Raw genomic sequence first — 22,346 nt, forward strand, 5'->3', positions numbered from 1 at the left:
GTGTTTCCTGTGTCACATCTACAAGCCTTTTCCAACTGCATTTTTTGTCTGCTCCTGATTCCTAACATGAAAAAGGAAATACTCAAAATGCAATTTAAAGCTTAATTATCTGAATATATTTCCCCCATCATGAGAAAAATGCTACAAGACGTTAAAAACACCAAAAACATGATTTTCTTTCAAAAGCAACTATTCCTCTCGGTTGTAACTGGAATTTGTTCAGTCATCTGTCAAACAAGCGATCTTTGTGAAGATATGTCATGTGACAGAAATGTTTACATCCGGGGGCATGTGACTGAACATCCGCAGTTGCGCAGTAGAGGTCAGCTGACATTTGTGATGTAGCAGCGGGTGAAACATCCAAACAGTCGAAACTTAAACCTTGAAGGAAAAATAGGGTTTGTATTTGTGAGCCAAGACTGAAAGACAGGAAGAAACGGAGAGGCGTTAGTCCAGAAACGAGGCCGCGTCCCCCCGTCTTTCGCAGGCATGAGTGTCGGCACTCCGAGAGGCCTGGCCAGTTCGGGGCAGAAACCCATCACGGAGATCCCCCACCCGTTGTCCGCCGCTGAAGAGTCGCTTTCTCCGGGGCCGGATGTCAGCATCAGCCCCGGAGGAGACAAGGTAGGCTCGAGACCGCTTTAGTCGACGTTTGTGATCTGGCAATGTGGAGTAAAGAGCCTCACAACCAAACTCATTTGAATTATTTTTGTATTCTACTATTTATTTTACATGTTATCTTCCTTTTAGGTTTTGTGCTCGCGGAACAGAATGTTAAATAAGTACATTGTACAACTACAACATTATGCATATATTATACATACATCCCATTACATTTAGTCCGTTTTAAAAAAAAAAAAAAAAAGTAAAACACGTTACTTACGTCAGCACATTTTTTTGTATGCATTTAGTTTTGAGGCACGTGCACTAAAAACACCAAACGTTGGCTTTAACAAAATGGAAAATATTAAAAAAAAGAAGTTTAGGGTTAATATTTCATGATTAAACTTCAGTTTGCTCTGTAAACAAAAACAATAGATCACGCAAATACTAAAAGAAAAATAGACAATAAATGTTAACTGTCTTTTATTTCTTCTATCACTTAAATGCAGCATCAACTTTGTTGTTTTTGTTAATTATTGACCGTTAGCCAATCTGTAATCCCACAGTCCATGTTGTGTTGGACCTATTTCTGGTTCTAATCTGTCAGATTAGCAAAATTTAGCTGCTAAATGCCCAATTTTAAAAATATCTTTCCAGACTTTTAATAATGATAACGGATTGGATTTATCTGCGCTTTTCCAGACGCTCAAAGCGCTATCAGTATGTCCATTATTCATTCACTCTTCATTCATACTTGGTGATGGTGAACTGCTGTTGTAGCCACAGCTGCCCGGGGGCAGACCGACAGAGGCGTGGCTGCCAGTTCACGCCTGCGGCCCCTCTGACCATCACCGGGACATTCATACACATTCACACACCAGTGGAGCCACACTGGAGGCAGGGAGGGTGAAGTGTCTTGCCCAAGGACACAACAAACCTTCGATCATTGGACGACCTGCTCAACCGCCTCAGCCACCGCCGCTTTTGTAGTTAGTGTTTATAGATCCTTCTTCTCCTACTTGTGTTGCTTTTCCAAACACATTGGTGTGATATTTTGAAGGTTTACTTCACTGCTTTTCCAAAGCCTGGCTCTCTCTCTCTCTCTGGCTTGGTGTTGAGGAGCAGGTTAGCAACACGGTGCTAAAAGAGACGCCACCACTCAGTCACGCTTGTTCCCACAGGATCCGGAGCTGACCAACGGCACGCTCGTTGACGGCTCCAGTCCCGCCTCCGCCTCCTCCACCTCCGCGTTGCTCAGCAGGCTGCAGGTGGAGGAGAACTCCGAGGCAGACGCCGCAGAGCTTTACGCATCCACGGAAACCCGGGACCTCTTCGTTACAGTGGACGACCCCAAGAAGCACGTGTCCACCATGGAAACCTACATCACCTACAGAGTCTCTACCAAGGTCTGCTGCCAGCGCTCTGAAGCTTCCTTTAAATTAAAAGCCCCTTCATTTTAGTGAACTTGAACTTGTTTCTGCTTTTTCAGATAGTTTCCACGCTGTGATCATTAAATTCTTCCGGAACAGGAAATAACTTCCCACTTTTACAGGACAGAATAAAATCCTCTTATTACCTATAAAAGGTTCAGAAGATGAACAGGAAATGGGGACAAAACCTGCAAAACAAGAAACAAAATAAAGAAAAAAAGTAGAAGTAAAATTGCATCAACTATTTACATACACCACAGAGGCATTGGAAACCCATGCATATGCTGGAAGGTGGATGTTGTGGTGTGGAGGAAGTGGGTAGCCCAGTGAGGAGGAGTATAGGGGATGAAGATGGTGGTCCTCCTTTGTGGTGGTTTTTTATTATCTGTGTTGACCACCTGAGTGTCTGCTGGTTGTTGTTGTGGTGCAAGCAGGTGGTGCTGAATAGTGTGACTCTTTGAGTAAATGAATAGCAGAAAATCAGCAGGAAGTTTTTGCTGACAAAAAAAGGGATTGAGTTGCTTTTTTGCTGGAGGTGATCTAAGATATTTGTTCTGCTTTCTGGAGACGGTCTCCACCATCAGCTTGGTTCTGCTGATGCTCCAGATGTGAGCAGCAGATCACAAACTGTTTGTGGAAAGTCGTTGGTGGCGAAACGCTGCTCTCAGAGGAGGACCATCAGAAGATCAACTCTGATACGATTTGAAGCAGATAAATGTGGATGGTTTTGGCGTCACACTAAATCTACATGTGTTCAAAGTTCACCCTTCTGAAGAGTCAGCATGTGTATAAAAAATGTGCTGCCTGCTCGGTGCAGGAGAAGCAGCTCGGGTGGATGTTTGTCCAGCGGGGGGGGGGGGGGGGGGGGGGGGTCATATCAGAGCTCTCTGATCACAGACAGCAGCTTGTGAAACGCAGCACCAGGAGGAGGTGGAAGAATAAAGTGATCGGTCAGAGGGCTTTTTAGTTGTTATCAAGTCGACGGATCAATAGTTCAAACTGCAGCAGCTGCAGCCGGTCAGAATTGTTGCTCTGAAGGAAGCAGACCAAGACTGGAGTGTGCAGAAAGAGACTCAGCCCGCAAAGAAAGCGCTGACTCATCACTTTGACTTTCTCTGTTCAGAAGAAGCTTCAGAGTCCTCCTAAAGTCAGACTGATTGCTGTGGATTGTGTTTTGAGGTCAGGTCTGGTCCACACGCCGACCATATTTGACAACCGGACCAAGTGAGTGAAGCAGAAAAGGGCATCCGGTTCCAACCAAGCAAAGTCAATTCAGTCGCCATTTTTCACGACATTGACATCACCATGTTGGAACAGGATATCCAAGTCAGCCTGAGTCAATGTTTCTATGACAACCTCTCTCACCATTCAGGAGTGAACTTGTTGGAAGTCCACACCCCTACTACTTAAAAGCTTCCCAAAATGTGTTATTCCAACGTTTTGAACGTTTGACAGCGGGCAACATCGTCTGATTGGTCAGTTTATAACTTCAATGACTTTCACTACAGAAAAAACAACATTAAAAAATGAAGATTATTAAGAACGTATTAAAAAAAGTTATCGGAGCAAGAATGGTTATTCTGAAAAAATGGAAAGACTGAGTAACAGCTGTTAAAACTGGAATACTGGCTTTTTGGAGCCAGCGGGAACTACTTGTTTGGAACGTGAGGAGGGAGGGGTCACTCCGTCCGGTTCTGACATATAGTCCCCATGGTTACAACAAACCGACAAATAGGACTTCATTTCCAGATGAGGCTCACATCTGCTAGAGGCTTCTTCTTTTGTTTGTATTTCTGGTATTTTATTGTCATATTTTTAAACCATTTATAAGGATTTGTGACTGTCAGAAGTATAAAAAAATGTTGTTTTTCCCTCACACACCTCTGAAAAATAAACATTCAGACCATTTCTAGATGCAGTTAACCTTTTAACATCATAGCTTTAGCTCCAGTGTTGACATCATTTCGACTACCGTGGATTCTGAAGCGCAGAAAAACAGCCTTGCACTGAAATGCAGTGAAGTAATCATCTTCAAGAAACTGTTGCAAAGTAAAGCAGTTTTGCACTGTTATCAAACACATATTAGTATTGTTTGTATATGTGCAAAGCAGATATGCAAAGCTGCTTTTCTCCCCGTCAGACTCAGCTTATTCACGTTGGTTACGTAATCACTCAGAGAACGCGTGCCATTTTGTTGTCAACATCTCCAGTTAAAGAGTTTATCTTGAACATTTATGAGTGCGTAGCTGCAACCTTAGTGTTTATATTTCATCTCCTCAGACACCGAGGACATGAACCAGCTCTTAATGTTTAGAGTTTCTCTAAACACCTGCCTGCTGATGAGGAACCTGAGAGCACTTTACATTTAATGTTTTCATTATCAACAATCTGTCAGAGGAGACGATCAGTAACTCTGGGAGTGCATCCTAAAGAGGCCTTTGTAACATGAGCACTTTGGGGTTTGGCAATGCCTACTTCAAGATAAAGCCACTTCTTATTGGTAGTTACCATTGACGGGATGCGAGAACTGAGTGACCCCTCTCCTTTCACGTTCCAAACAGGAAGTAAAATCCCATTTACTTCTATTATGAGATAAATAACTATTACTTAGTCATTATATTTGTCAGAATAGCCATTCTTGCTTTGATCCTTTTTTTTTTTAAACATCCGTCCATTTTTCTCAAACGGCTTTATCGCTTTCGGAGTTACAGGGTTGCCTGAGCCTGTCCCGGCTACTGTTGGGCGAAGGTTAGCAGTCTGTCCCAGGGCCCTTTTTTTTTAAATATGTTTTTGGGAAAAAAAAAATTCAAGTTAGAACCTGGACGTTCAATGCCTCAATAAAAGTGTGTGACTTATGTAGAACCCTCAAAACGTTTGAGAATTTCTGCTGAGCCTGCTTTCAAGTCCTAGGGGTGTGGCCTTTTAACAAGCTCACTCCTGATTGGCGAGAGTGGTTGCCATAGACACATTGACTCAGACTGAATCAGACCAATCACTGCTTACTGACGTTGTCTGGTTCCAACATGGTGACGTCTATGTCGCGGACGGGGCGACTGAACCGACTTTATTTCATTGGAGCTGGAAGTAAATCATTTTCAACGGGTGACGTCACACTCACTCTGTCCAGTTCTCATGTACAGTCATTGGTTGTTAGTCATTCGGTCTTGTCTCAGATGGCTATAAAGATAAATTTAGAGCGGACATTTATTCCCCACACTGCACTTTTATTTTACACAAACTATACTAACTGTGTTTTTTCAGCAGACTCCTGGCTAATATAAATGTATTTCCTGCTTTCGGAAGCAGTTTTTTCTTTTATGTTTGAAAATTCCACTTTCACTCTGAGTTTTGTTTACAAAACAGCTTTCCGTGACTCAGTATGAGCAAACATAAACAACACAGCTATGTTTATGTAAAGGAAAAATAAACTGCATTCACTGCTGCCTGGTAGAAATAACTTCTCGATAAATTCAAGCGTATTCTTTTATTTTCTGCTAAGCAGCACAGAAAACACACGTGGGCGCTCCCGCTGGTGATTGATGGGCCAACCAACCCTGCTTTGTGTGGCACCACCCCTGTATTTTGCTTGGCTAATCATAGTCATGCATTTCCTGACGTCAGACGTCTTTACAAACCAACCAAATTAAAGTCATTTTTGGGGTAGTGGGAGTGAAAGTGTGTCCAATTCAAATTTAGAAACACAACATTCAGAAACACAAAATACCAACATTTAGATCTAAATATATTGTATCACATGAACATAAAAAGGTGTACTAAAAAAACAATGAAGCCCATAAGAGTTCTTAACGAAGAGAGAGACCTGCTGTTAAAAACCAACACTTGTTAAACATTAAATGGAGATCCAGAGAATGTTTAGACTGTTTTATTGTTGAAAGTAAGATACAGATTTGGAGCAAATACTGCCTGCAGCTTCTCTCTGGTGTCATGGTGATAGTTGGCATCTGCTGCGAGTTGCCTGGATGCAGACACCACAGATAAATGTCGTAACCTGATAAGAGCGCGAGGTCAAAATGTGGGAAAGATTGCACGGGCATGGGCTAGTCGCCTCTTTTGTGTACATATGATCGTGAAGATGTTCATGTTTCGTGGCCATTTTGGTCAAAATTGTTGATATTTAGTTTTTTCTTTCAGACGACACGGATAGAGTTTGACCTGCCGGAGTACTGCGTCAGAAGACGCTACCAGGACTTTGACTGGTTGAGAGTGAAACTGGAGGAGACCCAGCCGACCAACCTCATCCCCGTATGTCCCTCCAGCTTTTCCGTGTGGTGCTGCCTTCAAGGACACGGCTCATTCATACATACCTCTCTCCTCCTCTGCAGCCTTTGCCTGAGAAGTTTGTGATGAAGGGCGTGGTTGACCGCTTTTCAGAAGAGTTTGTGGAGACCAGGATGAAAGCTTTGGACAAGTTCCTGAAGCGAGTTGCAGACCACCCCGTCCTGTCCTTTAACCCACACCTTAATGCTTTCCTGACTGCCAAGGTAAAAAGAGTGCTGGATGCCGTAAAGAGAAAGTATGATAGAAAAATCTAAAACAAGAAATTGGAAGAATTTAGTCCCAGTCCAGGTGCAGATTCAGAGAGAATAGTTCATTATTCCCTACAGTGTGCTGATGGTTTGAGGATTTTTGTGTCTGCAGGACCTGAACAAGCGGCAGGGTCTGGCTCTGCTGACTAAGATGGGAGAGTCGGTGAAGCATGTGGCGGGGGGGTACAAGCTGCGGGCAAGACCGCCCGAGTTCAACGCCATGGGAGAATACCTGGACACTTTCAGCCAGAAACTAGGAACCATTGACCGCATTGCTCAGAGGATACTCCGAGAGCAGTCAGGTATTTTGCTCAGTTCACAGAGACAAATCAGCTTCACAACCAAAACATTATCTTACTGTCCGGCTACCGCGATAGAACAGGGGGAACCACTGTGCATGCAGTCGCTGGATGACTTTTAATACTAATCATTAAAGTAATCATTTCATTTTAGGTGAACTTTTGTTTGATCTTTACCAGCTACGTTCCTGCGATTATCAGTAATGTTATTTGCAATGTCGGCCTTCTGCAGTTTTTTTCTAATGTTTACACAAACAACACATTTTCTCATTGAAACAGTTGTGTAACGCTGTCTGTTTACCTAGTAAACACTAGTTTATCTGTGCAAAAATGTTGTCTGATTATCCATTGGTTTCCATGAAACCTTCACTGAACCTCTGATGCAGAATATTTTATTATGTATTTAAAAGTTACCAAAACTACATTTTAAACATGTACTTATTTTAAAAGTTGTTTCATAAAATCACAAGTACTAAGAATTAGCCAACTGTTGACGCCCACATATGTTTTACATTTCAGGCAATTTAGGATGTTTTAAAGAAAAAAAAATCATCAAATATGTGAAGTTGGGCAAAAATATAAACAATTAAGAGGTTTAGTTTTATCAGATAAAAAGTTTACAGTTTTAGTTTTCTTAATGTTCTTATATTTTTTTAAAATTAATAATCAACTCAAAGAGTCAAACCTTCTGTCAGCAAATAACAGAAGTGAAGTTTTTGATCCTGGAAATAACTTTGCAGTTAATCGTTTTTAGTAACCTTTTAACTGGATGGTTTCAGGATGTAAGACTGTTGTTTTTTTAATGGGTTATCCTCAGGGTTCTTCTGAAGGTCACAGTCAGTCATCTGACAGACCTGAAGGGCAAACAATGCTCAGCCAGGGACTCCACACTCTACATGTGTGCAGGTTTTTTTAGAAAGAGTTTGTAAAACCCAGAAAAGTTGAAGTTTTAGAAAGAAAATGTTAATTTCAAGAAAAAACTGTGGTTCTGCCACAGACTGGTGACCTAATCAGAGGGCATCTCACCTTCATCCAACAGTATGGGTTGGGTTGGCTCCAGCTTTAGAGGATCCTGAAGATGGATGGATGAAAAAAGTAAGGGATGGGACATGAGTAGAGACTGTGAATAGAGGATATGAAACTCTACCAGACCCTCTGACCTGAACTTCTTCCTTTAAGCTCATGCAGTAGTTAACTGTATGTGTGTAGGGAAAAATCGATATATCATAAAAATTCATTTGGTGATACTTGTATCGATTTAAAGTACTTGTTGTTATGAGGTAGGCCTGGGCGAATAATCGATTGAATTAATTAATTCGAATTTTTTGTTACCTGCGTTTTCAAAAATGACTAAATCAAGATTTTGTGTAATGGCGCATTTTTGGCTCCCCAGAGATTCTGTAGCATTCGTTTCACACGGCGGTATGGCAAGCAACAACATCATAGCACACATGAAACAGCAAGCGACAGCATGGCTACCGGTGAGAGGGGGAAGTTTGTTCCCAAGAAAGGAATAAAATCCTCTGTTGTTTGGAACTGGTATGGGTTGACCGCGACTCCTGCTGGTTCATCATCTTCTCCGTGGAGAAGACGGGGTTTCTTAATTTAATTAAAACCTTAGACTCCAGATAGAAGCTGTATTGTTAATCCTTTAGAAAATGGTGCTACTCTAAAGGTGAATGTTTGTCTCCTTTTAGTCTAGACTACAAACTGTGACTTAAAACACAGCTGGGACTTTAAGTAAGAAAGTAACCTTTTTATTTTGGACAAGTGAAAACAAGTTTAGAATAACAAAATATGACAAAAATTATATTTAAAAAAATTATATATATTATATATATATATATATATATATATATATATATATATATATATATATATATATATATATATATATATATATATATATATATATATATATATATATATGACAAGTATAAAACAAAACAAGTCCAAAAGAGAGTGAGAAGAAGAAAAATCTTATACTTAACTTTGATTACAAGAGTGTGTTCATTTATTTATTATTCATCCCAGAAATGGGGGTTACATTTGTCTTAGGTTTGATTAAATAAAAGCAAAATTTGCTTTAAATTGTCTGCCATTTGTACTTATGGCTTTCCTTAAGTAGGAGGGGGGGAATCGGGAAAAAAATCGGAAATCGAATATTAAAAAAAAACAAAATCGGAGATTTTTTAGGCCATATCGCCCAGCCCTATTATGAGATGTGTACTACTTAGGTTTTACTTGGAATGGGTACCAAACCGAAACTCTTTGCCATGTTGCTGCCAGTATCAAAAAGGCGGATTGCGGTGCTTTGTAGAACGAGTGAAGCAGTGCAGCTGTGCGGGCTCATGCAGGGAAACTCAACCAAAGTGTTGTTGGCGAAGCGAGCCAAAGTTCTGCAGAGAGTTGCAGCAATAGATTCTAGTTTAGCAACCTAATGGATCAGAGTGATGTGGACAACGCTCTGAAAAAAGGCCGATGACGTGGTGAAATCTCTTTGCTTCCGCGTGTGAGAAAGCGGAACCACAGCCGCTTTGAAAAAAGCATGTTGGCCACATTAAAGCGCTGTCCTTCACCCTGTCATGCTGCCTCATCACATTTTGTTTCTGGAAACATTTTTTTCAAGCACCCGTTCAAACCCTGTTTAGGCACCTGGACCATTTAAAAGTAGCGGAGAAGCTACTCCGGTAATGTTGGAAAAAAGCAGCACATTATTTCCTCACTTTTCTCCTTACTTTTAGAACCTTATTAGTTAAGGCACATTCATTCTGTTTTTTTCTTATACTGAAAAATATTTTGTTGTGGAAATCAGACCTAGTTGTTCCCTTTAAGAACAAATATATCTTAATTTACAAAAAGAGAAGCACTATGAATTTGCTTGGGTAAAAGCAACTTGTGTTTGAGAAACGGTTGCAGTGCTTAGCATTGTGATCAATACATAAAATTAATTAGACCATTTTATTACAATGAAAGGCGTATTCAAATTCTGGCTGTTTTTTTCTAAGTCACATACTCTTGAAGAAATATTGAAAAATTAGTTTCAGTACAGTATCCAGTACAGTGTATCGCCAGACTATTGCCAATACACACCCCCTAGTAAACAGTAGAAAAAGAAAACGTTGAAGTCATTCCCTGCTTGTCCAGTGTGAATACCATGAGCTAAATGCCCGTCAAAGAACCCGGTCTTGGCATATTCTTGAACGCGCGTCACTTAACCAGTGTGAACATAACAGTTTTAAAAAACAAACACTTGAAATGGAGCTTTATATGCCATCTCCTAACTGACATGAATGTGTTTGCGGTTTTATTCCAGTCTCATGCAGCCTCTGGGTCTTAAAAGTCTGAGAAGATTTGCTTGGAGAAGGATGCGACACAGCCTCGGGTCTAGATGACCCAGCTCACATGACAAGTTGCTCTGTAAATAAATACCCGCCATGTGAACGGCTTCTTGTCACCATCTGTCGAGGCTGTTTGTTTGCCTTGTTTCCATGTTGGATGAGATACTGATTGGACCCTCTGGAAGCAGTAGATAGTGAACAGAGTGTGCACTGCTCTAAGCCGGAAGAATAAGAAAACTCCAAATACAGGATTTGGAGCAAACTTTGACACCTTTGTCAAAAAGTTTTCCTGCGATTTCATGTCCAAACTAACCTTGAATATACTGTATTTTCTGAACTAAAGGGAGCACAGGATCATAAGGCGCACCGTCAATTAATGCTCTATTTTTTTAATTTATGTCATAGTCGAACTATAAAGCATATTAAGCGAGACAAGAGTCAGAGATAAATCCATCAGGCAGTCAGACTTTAATACCTGTGTTCACAGTAACTAGAACTTGTTTGTAACACGATACATGTTAGAAGCATTAGTGTATGCACTAGGGATGCAAGGATACATTTTTACCACTGTTCAGTTTAAACCTCGATTCTTGGGTCAATAAATACTAAATCCTTCTTAAAGCACAATTCTTTGACACTTTCAATGTAAACACTGATTTGCAGTAACGATACAATGATACCCGTTTCCCACGATTAGGTTTAATGGTGTCGCATACGGTCAGGGCTGGCCCTGGTCTTCCGGGGGCCCTAAGGGAAATTTAATTTGTGGGCCCTCTAACTGATCAGCATCACCAACAAAGCGGAACTGTTGTTATAATATAAATGAGATCTCTCTATTAATACATTTTGTGAATGTATTATTGTTGCTGCTGAAGAATTGAAAACAGTTTATCGCCTGCATGTTGGATGCACATTCAGTGGTGCCAAACCAATTTTAAAAGTGCAATTTTAAATATGAATGACAAATGTATATATAAAATTAGGACCATAAATATTTGGACAGAGACACATTCAGTTGCTGTTTGTTTGTGGGCCTTTCTGTCTGAAGTTTAGTCTTCAACAAGTGAAATGTTTGCTCAATTGGGTTACAATCAGGTGACTGACTTGGCCATTCAAGAATATTCCACTTCTTTGCTTTAATAAACTCCTGAGTTGCTTTGTCTGTATGTTTTGGGTCGTTGTCCATCTGTATTATGAAACGCCGCCCAATCAGTTTGGCTGCATTCACCTGGATCTGCGCAGACAGTATGTCTCTGAACACCTCAGAATTCATTGGGCTGCTTCTGTCCTGTGTCACGTCATCAATAAACACTAGTGTCCCAGTGTCAGTAGCAGCCATCCACGACCAGGCCATCACACTGCCTCCACAGGGTTTTACTGATGATGTAGTGTGCTTTAGATCATGAGCTTCTCCACGCCTTCTCCATACTTTTCTCCTACCATCATTCTGGTAGAGGTTGATTTTTGGTTTCATCTGCCCAAAGAATGTTTTTCCAGAACTGTGCTGGCTTTTTTAGATGCTTTTTAGTAAAGTCCAATCTAGCTTTTCCTATTCTTGAGGCTTATGAGTGGCTTGCATCTTGCAGTGTACCCTCTGTATCTACTTTCATGCAGTCTTCTTTTTACGGTAGACTTGGATATTGATACGCCTACCTCCTGGAGAGTGTTGTTCACTTAGTTGGCTGTTGTGAACGGGTTCCTCTCCACCATGGAAATGATTCTGGGATCATCCACCACTGTTGGACGTCCAGGTCTTTTTGCGTTGCTGAGTTCACCAGTGCTTTATTTCTTTCTCAGGATGTACCACACTGTTGATTTTGCCACTCCTAATACTGTAGCAATTTCTGGCATGTTTTTTTTTCTATTTTCTCAGCTTAATGATTGCTCCTTTCACCTGTATGGAGAGCTCCTTTGATCGCATGTTGTCTGTTCACAGCTAAATCTTAAAAATGCAAGCACGAGTCCTCTCATCAACTCCAGGCCTTATATCTGATCACTCATACTGACATAACAAGGGAATTGGCCACACCTGCCCATGCAACAGCATCGAAGTCAACTGTCCAATTTCTTACCAGCCCATGAAATGAAGGGATTGTGTTTAAAAAGTGTTTTAGTTTTTCACATTTTTTGCAATCTTTTTGTTCAACCCATGGAATAAAAGCTGAAAGTCTGCACTTCAATGGCATCTGAGTTGTTTTATTGAAAATTCGCTGTGGTAATGTACAGAAACAAAATTAGAAAGAATGTCTCTCTGTCCAAATATTTATGGTCCTGACTGTATATAGATATATAGTTTTTAATGTAACATTGGGAAATCAACAAATAACATTCACAAAACTCCAACTTATTAAAAACAGCAACTTAATAGCAAATCAAATAACAATAAAACAATCCAAAATAAAGAACACAACAGCGGAATGAAGGTGATTTTGGAAAATTCAAAGTCTTTATCAGTCTGAAAAGGACCTCTCTGCACCAAATCCATTCTTACAAGATCAGACAATATGGTTGGCCATTCAGCTGAACCAATTGGATTTGGGGTTGGTGGAATTTTGGATCCAGTGGGTGGGCTCCTCTTTCATACACACCCCTCTTGGAGCCTCTGGAACATAAGAGACATAACTTCAACAAAAGCAAACGGTGAAAAGCCAAACAGTCCAATCAAATCTGCATAACAGTTGCTGTGATGCTGGAAGCAGAATGTTGGAAAGAAGTGGCTTCACTGTTGTGTGTGTGTGCGCAAATGTATGACTATTTTTCAAGTAATATTGAAATGATAAGTCTGATATAGGTTCCATATTGGCTAGATTTGAACTTACCAGCAGCAGCATCAACGTTTTCCCTTTCAATAGAAGATGTGGGGACAGGAGTTTCTTCTGAAGCTAAAAAAACAAGAATTATTATTATACAATAATGATAAAGCTAATAAAATAACTATAGCAGAATATTACTAATAATAGAGTGGCTCATTTAAAATCTGTGTGCAGGTTTTTAACAATTTCATAATCTTTTATATATTTATGAGAGATAAATTGTTTGATTGTGTATTTGCACAAGGTCATATTTGTTTATTTAAATATGAACTATTTGGGGCTCCATTCTTCAGCTGCTGTTTATGAAAAAAAGGGTTATACATACACTGGTTTTTAAATTACTTTACAAGCTATTAAAATGACCTTAGATTACATCTTCAGTGATGTCAGGAACATCTTGGGATGTGGATGCTGCACCTCTTCCAATACTTTTTGATACTTTTTGAGAGCAGAAGAAACTGTCGACTGAGAAGGAACTGTGCAAAACATCATCATTATGTAAAACCAACACTGCAAAATAAAAACAAGAAATAAATTTACCCATTTTTAAATAATAAATGTGAACAATAATAAGTGGAAATATAAGCATTTATACACTTCTTTATTATTTTGTATTTTCATTATTTTAAAATTTGTAGATTTATTTTGTTTTTCATTTATAAATGAGAACATGTATTTCCTATTTGTATTTGGCAGTTTAGATTCCCCATATTCCATGCAAGATTTTAAGACACATTGTTGAAAAAGTCAGACTACCTGACCTGCTATAACAGATAAACAGCAGTTTTTCTACTGACATAAATCGAAAAATGCAGAACGCACTTAATATGTGTTAGCAAAACATTTAAACAATACGATAACGTGAGTTAAAACATTTATCAGCCACCATACCATTATCATTATTTACTTTTCTCCGTCCGATCTCATCTTAGAAACTTGGGTATCAGAATTATTTTCGAGTTTTCCATTGGAAATTACGACAAACTTGGTAGTTTCTGTGCAAACTTTAACCTCGAATCGATCCGTTTTTTATGTAAATCACGCAGCTGCACAGAAAGACAGGATAACCAACGTTGCTAAGAGTGTCGTAACGTAATTATTTGGGTTGCCAGATTGGTTCAGGTGTGTTGAAGGCGGGGGGGGGGGGGGTCATTAAAGTGCAGGCAACATTCTTTTGCACAACATCAAATACGGAAGTGCTGAGACATGGGCTGCCAGATTTGGGCCTTTTTTTTTTCCCGCCGCTTCGGGGTCCTGGTGGTGACAGCGGGGCCCTATGCGGCTGCGTAATTCGCGTATAGGGAGGGCCGGCCATGCATATGGTTCAGTTTTCAGTTCAGAATTATGGCATCCGTAGTATTCCCAAAACCTGTAGCTCCTTACCTTATGTTGTTTTCCTAAATTGCTCATCTTTCCTGATTTCTATTGTTACTAGAATACCTCACGGAGCTGCGAGAATATGCATCTGTCTACTCAAGTTGGGCGGGGTCGGAGGACGAGCTGCAGCGCCCTCTAGAGGGTGTGGCTGGCTGTGTCACAACGTGCTGCGGAGCGCTGGAGGACCTGAGTGAAAACATGAGCCAGGACTTCCTTCCTGTTCTTCGAGAATATGTCCTTTACACAGAGACAATGAAGGTAAGAGGGCGGAGGACAACAAAGCACTCACAGTGGTCATGAGGGGTACTGCAACTGAAAGAGTTTCCTCTCAACAACAGACTGTATTTAAAATGTATGCTCTTATTGTCGCAAAAATAGTGAAAATAATTGTATATTTGTGATGCACGCGCAAAGTTTCCCAATTGCGTGTTGGTTCACAGGATGATGATGCTTCAGTGAAATAAATTTGACAGATCAGCAGGTGAGAGGTTAGGTGCTTGTGGTAAATTCATGTTTATTTACTTAAACACAGGTCTGTGTCATCTTCATCCTGTGCTGGAGGTGTTGCTAGGTGCCCAGAGTCCCTACCACCGCAGGATCAGATAAAAAGGTTTAGAGTTCTTCCTCTTTTTGGTCTGATTGCAGAACGTTTTGAGGAAACGAGACCAGAGTCAAGCGGAGTACGAGGGCCGCCTAGAGGCAGCCGTGCTGCGCAGACAGGAGGACAGAACGCCTGTAAGCTCTCTCCCTTCTCTCATTGTTTTCCAACTTCTTTTTAAAAGATTTGAAGTGTTGTTATTTTCCTTTTTTTTCCCCAAAAAAACTTTTGAGTCACATGCAGATTACAAAAAAATAGACAGTAAAAGTAGGAGGAAAACAGAAATGCCTCAAACTTTGTGATGTTAGGATCTGTGGTCATGGTTAAAAATGGTGAAACCTTTTTGTCTGTTTTCTTTGTGGCTCTGATCTAATAAGTCTCCTCCAAAATTCCTCCTCCTCCTCCTCCCAGAATCCTGTACTTCAGCTGGTGTAAACACTAGTCCCCTGTAGATCTAGTTTTGATGTGGTTTTGCTGTAGATGCCTCTGGAGGTGGAGAAATGCCAGGACAAAATGGAGTGCTTTAATGCAGACCTGAAAGCCGACTGGGAACGCTGGCAGTGCAATAAGAGACAAGACTTCAAACAGCTCCTAATCGGCATGGCTGACAAAAACATCAACTATTACGAAAAGGTAATAAATTGATCAAGATGTGCTAACTCAAGGCTACTTCTGCTCCAAATAACAAGAAAGCATGATTCATTCATTCATTCATTCATCTTCTTGACTGTTTTTCCCTTCACGGGGTTGCCGGAGCCTATCCCGGCCAGAAAGCATGATGTTACATTGATTAGAATGTTATTCCAATATAATATATTGATTAAAAAATTACTTTTTGAAATTTTAGAAACCTTTAATTAGCTTTTCTTTACATTTTATTAAAGAAAACCTTACAAGAAACATGCTAGTAGATTAGCTTACTTGCAATAGCTAGCGTGACTAAGGTTGTGTTCAAATTCCATCCCTACTCACTATATAGTGCGGTCGCCATTTGTAGTGCTGTCTGAATCTACAATTCAAAAATCGAGTGCCCTAGAAATTTCCCAGAAGTCTCTGCGAACAACCAGTGTGCATCGATGCTCACTAGATTGGCGAATATAAACCACAATGCATTGCGTCTGAACAATTTTTGCACTGAGTTACACTTCTATACCAACTTTTCATAATAGCTTGGAGTGAGACTCGATGCAGGGGAAAAAAAATAACTCTATACGGAGCCAAGACATAACATGAGCCAGGTGTTGTATTTTTGAAAGTGCAATTGTGAAATAAAGCACCACAAGGGAAAAAAACTGATATATTGAAAAGTAATAAGAGCATAATTGTTTGTGTAAAAGCAATGGATGGAGTGAGTGTGTCGTCACCCAAAGAAAAAGGTTTACTTCTGGTTCCAACCAACTGAAGTCCATTTAGTCCCCATTTTTGTGTGATACGAACGCCGCCTGCCATTTGGCACCAGATGAGGTTAATAAGCGTCTTAAGTCCAAGTCTACCTTTTTTCTTCTTCTTTTTTTTGAGTAAACGTTTCTATAGCAACTACTGTCGCCAATCAGGAGTGATTGTTTGTTGGAAGTCCACACCCCTTCCATGCTTTTACTGAGGCTTCTGATTGGCCGGTTTAGAACTTGAATAACTGCCCTGGAACTTTTTTCGTTTATTTTTTTAATCTCTGTATTTTAGTAATCATAACTGCTTTAGCTGACTATGAATCTCTTTCATTTGGTCTCAGTTAGGTCATATTAACCACGTAATTCTAAAATAGTGAGGTCACAGAATACCTCCATACTCTCTTACTCTGCCACACAACCATCTTCTCAAAGCTGTGTTGATACACACCTGACTTTGTATGTTAAGACAAAATCAGGTCATTTAGTAGCCCTCCTAGTCGTTCTTGAGTTGACTTTTCCATGGAGTTTCAAAGCAGCCTAGTTTGCTTTCTATGTGTGTAAAAATGAGTTTGTTAGTTAAATGAGTTGATCTTATAATAGTAAAATAAACTTGTTTTTTAAGTCACTCCTGACATTCATCAAACTTTCAAAATGCAAACATGTCAGATGATTAAATCTAGTGTCAGAATATGTTTAAAGGGATTTTCTACTGCACAACAGTACCTGTTCTGAAGCAAAGTTCTTAAAGGACAAAATTACAGGATCATGAACCATCTCCAGAGTTTTGAGTGCACTACATCTCCCAGCAACCCCGGCGCACAGTTTCTGGATGCCACACACCTGACTTTCATTTGCAATTACTCACAGTCTACTTAACCATTGTGCTATCCTAGGCACTTTGACATTGGGAGTTGGGTCATCTAGACAGTGCTCTGAACCTTTTTTCTTCAATGATTTGTGATCTTCACTGGCGTCCATGGATTACATGAAATCCTCTTCACCTTTATCCACCTTTGTCATGGTAGGGCCCCAAATCTCGCCTGGATCCTGGTTACTCTCGTTTTCTTTCTGATGCTCCCATGCTTTCTATTGACCCAATCCAACTGACCCTGATTTAGCTTTGTGGACGTTTAGCTGAGATAATTAACCTGCTGCATTTGGAACCAGAACTGCCTGTTCTTGTGACGCCTGTTCTTATAATGAAGCCGAGGCTAATGTTGGTGACAGAGCAGCCAGTCTGTATAGTTGGATATCATGTTGTGTGTGCGCCAAGCTCAAATGTGCAAGATTTATTTAAGTAGATTCATCCACTTGGAGCTCATGATGGAGAACGGTTTGATGGGCAACGGCCTGACCTTTACTGGTTTTTATGCCTGGCACATGGGTCAGGGTCAGAGTTAGGGTCGCATCAAATAGTTCTGGCCCTTTTTTGATTTGTTATTAGAGAAAATCACACTACACACTTTGAAGTGGAGAAAGACATTGCATGTATAACTTTAAGCAAAAAAAAAAGGAGGGGGGAGGGTTGAAATAATGTTTCTCGTTTACATCCTGAACAAAATTGTGGTGTTTTAAATAAATGTAGTCAATCTACAAAGCTTTAGGAGGGCAACCTATTGTCGCCACTGACCTCTAGCGTTGTTGAACATTGTTTATACCTTTGACTATGAAAAAAAAAACATCTTTGAAGTGTTATCAAATTTCTGTGAAACCTTGTAGCAAATAGATTTTCTTCAGATGTCTGTTATCTTGTCGGTTATCGTTTTCTGGGATTCACCGCTGGTCTTTTAGCTAAAGACCAACTCCAATGAAAATGGTTGGCGAACCCTAAAAGACGACCAGGAAGGATTTTTACAGCAAATCAGAAGATGATCGGAGTTGGACTTGAAGCATGAAAGCTATTAACCCTCCTATTATCCTTGGGGTCAATTTGACCCCAATTCAATGTTTGTCATTCAAAAAATAATAGTTAACCTTTTCTTTTTAGTTCATATTTCATTACTTTTTCTAATTTGATGGGGACAACTGATTAAGCATAAAATGATCATGATGATTTTTTTTCAATGTGCTAAACACAAATTGCATACATTGGTGTTCCTCTGGGGTCAATTTGACCCCCGGCTGTTTTAGCTGTGTAAAACATCCCAACACCTGCAGGTGCAGAGTTGATACTTTTGAGTTAAGACATAATAGGGGGGTGGGGAAAACAACTATTTCAACGAGAACTTTGATATTTCTCGTGGTGTGGTGTGAAATCCGGCCAAAATGAGGAAGCCAATGTAGGCTTGCGAGTTGATCACATCCAAGTCTTTCCAACTATACATGCCTCCCCTCTAAAATTATCATCTCAAGTACAACATTTTCAATTGATGGTTATATATTTTATGTTATATATATCATAATGTTGAACTGTAACACTTGAAGGTCACTTTGCTGCTGCCAGACAACAGAATTTCCCCCATCGTGTGATGAATAAAGTTTTATCTCATCTCATCTCTCAAATGAAGAGCTCAAATAATGACCTTGTCTTCAACATGGCCGACTGTGTGTCTGAAGGGACACACTCTTAGCAAGAAATATGTCTGCAAGGAGCACGCCCAAACTCTCTGCACATCCTGTGTACAATAGTGCAGACTAAAAGCTCGACTCTGGGCACTGTGCCGTGATCTGACTATCTGACTTATGTTCTCATTATGATTTTCTGTTTCACACAAAAACATTAAAAAAGGAAAGAAAAAAAACTCTCTAACTCTGCCACTGCCCGTCCAAAGCCCGGATGACAAAAGAGGAGGGGTAAGTCAGACTTTATAGTGACGAACCAGAAATATGTCACAAAAAAGGAGAGAAAAATATGTTCATAAAAGCAAAGGGGGTCACTAACATCAGCCAATATGGTGTATTCTGTGAGAGTCATGAATATGCACCCCAAATTAGAAAAGATTTGGATGAAAATTTTTCAAGATCCACTAACTCTAAAACTGAAAGTTTAACCTGATGATGGCACTACAGCAAAGGTCATATCACGAAAACTAATAGGGTTCAAGCTCTTGTGGTCATTAATGTTGTCAGTAAATTTGAAAAAATTAGCAGAAAAACTTTTCAAGATGCATTCATTCTTATTTAAAAGTTTGGCCTGATGGTGGCGCTAGAGAACAGGTCAACCCACTAATTGTTTCATTATCAAGGGGTTATTTATGTATTCAACAAATAAACAATGGGCTGACACTTGGTTAACAATTATATGTGGGGTCAAATAAGCCCCAAGGGTGAAAATGTGTCAGTAATATTTGAGGATAATAGTAGGGTAAAAAAAAAAAAATATCTGTATTAATATGAACTTTGGCGCCCTCTGGTGGTTAGTCTTTGCATGAACGGCTGAGTTTTTTTTAAAATCCTGGATATTCAAACTTGACATTTCAAAATACATTAATCAAAGTTACCAACCGTGATTAAGATCGAGCTGCTAAGGAAAACTTTTGCTTAGAAACATGTCTTTTCTTCGTTTCCATGCCAACTAACTCCTCACCCTCTCATCTTCGCAGTGCCAGACAGCGTGGGAATCTCTGGTTACCGTCCTGCAGGAAAAACAGACAGAGGACAAAACGAGTGAGACGAACTGAAGTTTGTCTTGGTGCTGTTCAGCACGTTTTTTTCTTTTCTTTTGTGACTCTTCATGCCAAGGAAAACGACCAACCCGGCAGCAGATCTCCTCTGCTGAGCTTTGCTCCTGCTCTCCTGCTGGGATAAACTGAAGGAGGTATCCGATGGTGCATTCAGGGACAGCTGGGAGCCAGCAGGAATCTCTGTACAGATTTTGGGTTTTGTTGGCATAACTGTCAACATTTTCTACGTAACACTTTCAATTCTTCACAGTTTGTTGCCAATTCTGAGTTTGTTTATTTAACAAAGATTCTGGGGGAGACGCACTTTTGTTGTACCCCTTTGTTTTTCACTTTGAGCCAAATTGTTGCAGAAATGTTTGGTTTTAGACCAGACTTTGTGTTTTTTTTTCTCTTTTTTTCATTTTTAATATCCCTCCATTGTGTTTTTTGTTGCATGATGATGCTCAGCTGCCTTCAGGGCATGAACTTCTTTTTTAGAGAAATTTAGGGGAACATTTGGAGCACAAACCCCATCTGCACACTTACTGGAATTCAGAGCAGCAGCGCCCCCTTGTGGTACTTTATTTTGTATCTTTTTCCTCATTACCATTTCTATCCACTTTACCCTAATCTGCACTTTAATCAGATAAAGACTCAAGACAGTTAAAGTACCGCGCTCTCTAGATCCGTTCCTGATAATGTAAAGATGGAACGGGAGTAGAAGTTTTAGATGAATGTGTATCTGCAGATTTATTGGTGAACGTCCCCCAAAACAGAGAAACATCCCGGAGGTGGATAAAAAAGCAGAAGACTTCATTCCAAAGCGATTTTTTCTTCTTCTGTTTTTTTTCCCCCTCTTCGTCTGTAGTTTAGCTGTTTCACCTTAAATATTAAAGATTTTGTCTGGTAAGGTGGTAAAAAAAAAAAATAATTTTGATGTTTGCAAATCTGTTTTGGTGGTGATGCACTCACACATTCATGGTCTTAAGTCATCAGAAAATGTCTCTTTTCTCCAAAAACGGCAGGAGAAAATGACGATGGGTGTGAATTGAAAGGATTCCTCAGAAACTTTCCTCGTCAGTTTCAGCGATAGATCTTTCTATCGAGCCTCATGGGGCAAAAAAAAATCCGACTAAAGAATCAAGCGTGATATTTACAAAGATGTTTAATTTTTCCGGCTTAAGTGAGATTCAAAACCTCCTGAGATTAGATGAAATCTTCATGATCTAAGTAAGATGGTTACTTTATTGTTGAGATTTAAATCATTTTCACATCATTCTGTTCATTTTCTTTGCTTCATGTCACTTTATTGGGTCTGCATTAACCTCCTTCTCATAGACTGTCTAAACTGCCTGCGATTCTCCTTTTCCTGGATTTTCACCCCCTTTTTAGTGTATGAGTTTTGAAAGAAAGCTTTAAGAAGCTGCTCTTTTCTCTGCCAAGTCAATAAATCAGGTAAATTGCATTTTGTCCTTGTTTAGGTAGATTAAACCGAGATAACGGGAGATCTCTGGGTTAGTGTGAGCCAAACTCGAGGCAGCTGCAGTTTTCTTCTGCAGATTAACCCTCATTGTCAAAACTGACCTATTTTCACTCTTGAAAACGGGTCCATTTTGACCTGAACACAATGTCTAGGTCTCATTTCATTAAAAGTACACCAAAATATAATCAGAAATCGATAACAGCAAGTATTATCAAAGATTTATTGTAGGTACGTTGTGATTGAAGATGTTCAGGGTCATTTCAGATCTACTCTCTGACTGCATAATGGAGGACACGGAGCACATTTTGGCAAAAATTTGGAAAAAAAAACAACTGCAGTGAAAACAAGGAGACCTTGCTGAAGTTGTTTTTCCTCCTTTCTCACAGTTTTGCACTAAAATCTGGGTCGGTAACATTTGTCCAGCATTAAAGAAACCATGAAAGATTTTCCTGTGTTCCAGTGTTTTGATCATAAAAACAAACTGGTCACACGTCTGATTGTTGAAGCCAAGTTGGTTTCTTATGTTGAAAGCGAGGATTTTCAAGCCAAACATGGTTTTGTTCTCGCGCCGACCTTCCACAGAAACATGAAAGTTCTTCTTTTCCGCTCAACCTCGCAGTTCCTCTCCAGTGTGCACTGTTTACGTTCCTTACTGTACATTTGAATGTTTATAACATTTTGTTGTAATTAATAAATAAGCTTCTATATGGATGTTTTGATGCAAATGATTTTCTTTTATTTTGTTAACATATTGGACCAACAATAAAAAATGAATGACTTTTTTTTTCCTGCAGTTTCATTTCGTTTAATAATCAAACAAAAAAGTCGTGACTATATTTGTATTTACATAAACTCTGTCATTAAA

At 39.7% G+C, this 22,346-nt stretch overlaps 1 protein-coding gene and 1 long non-coding RNA gene across 4 annotated transcripts; one reads left to right on the forward strand and one right to left on the reverse strand.

The window, feature by feature from the left end:
* The first annotated feature begins 291 nt into the window (after positions 1–291).
* On the forward strand, positions 292–22,264 carry snx30 (sorting nexin family member 30). Its single transcript, XM_004074999.4, has 9 exons — positions 292–624; positions 1,785–2,009; positions 6,186–6,296; positions 6,377–6,535; positions 6,693–6,882; positions 14,469–14,668; positions 15,056–15,145; positions 15,489–15,641; positions 19,939–22,264. The coding sequence occupies exons 1-9, from the start codon at positions 490–492 to the stop codon at positions 20,014–20,016; spliced, it is 1,341 nt and encodes a 446-aa protein (XP_004075047.1). The 5' UTR covers positions 292–489; the 3' UTR covers positions 20,017–22,264.
* Positions 12,546–20,035, reverse strand: LOC110016093. Of its 3 annotated transcripts, none has more exons than XR_002291370.1 (3): positions 19,923–20,035; positions 13,040–13,102; positions 12,546–12,822 (listed from the first exon to the last, which is right to left on the reverse strand). It is a non-coding gene; the product is annotated as an uncharacterized LOC110016093 (long non-coding RNA). The 3 variants fall into 3 exon arrangements; XR_002291368.1 differs by having other exon boundaries at positions 19,841–19,949; XR_002291369.2 differs by lacking the exon at positions 19,923–20,035 and adding an exon at positions 13,397–13,517.
* Positions 22,265–22,346: the final 82 nt, after the last annotated feature.

This window comes from Oryzias latipes, chromosome 12 (genome assembly GCF_002234675.1).
Source record: "Oryzias latipes chromosome 12, ASM223467v1".
NCBI classification, from domain to species: domain Eukaryota; kingdom Metazoa; phylum Chordata; class Actinopteri; order Beloniformes; family Adrianichthyidae; genus Oryzias; species Oryzias latipes.

What these genes read in the sequence shown, in the direction of transcription:
- snx30 (XM_004074999.4), top strand. Translation starts at nt 490, where the DNA reads ATGAGTGTCGGCACTCCGAGAGGCCTGGCCAGTTCGGGGCAGAAACCC. An exon ending in ATGCTTTCCTGACTGCCAAG is followed by an intron (nt 6,536 to 6,692) that starts GTAAAAAGAGTG and finishes TTGTGTCTGCAG; the next exon opens with GACCTGAACAAGCGGCAGGG. An exon ending in TTTACACAGAGACAATGAAG is followed by an intron (nt 14,669 to 15,055) that starts GTAAGAGGGCGG and finishes GTCTGATTGCAG; the next exon opens with AACGTTTTGAGGAAACGAGA.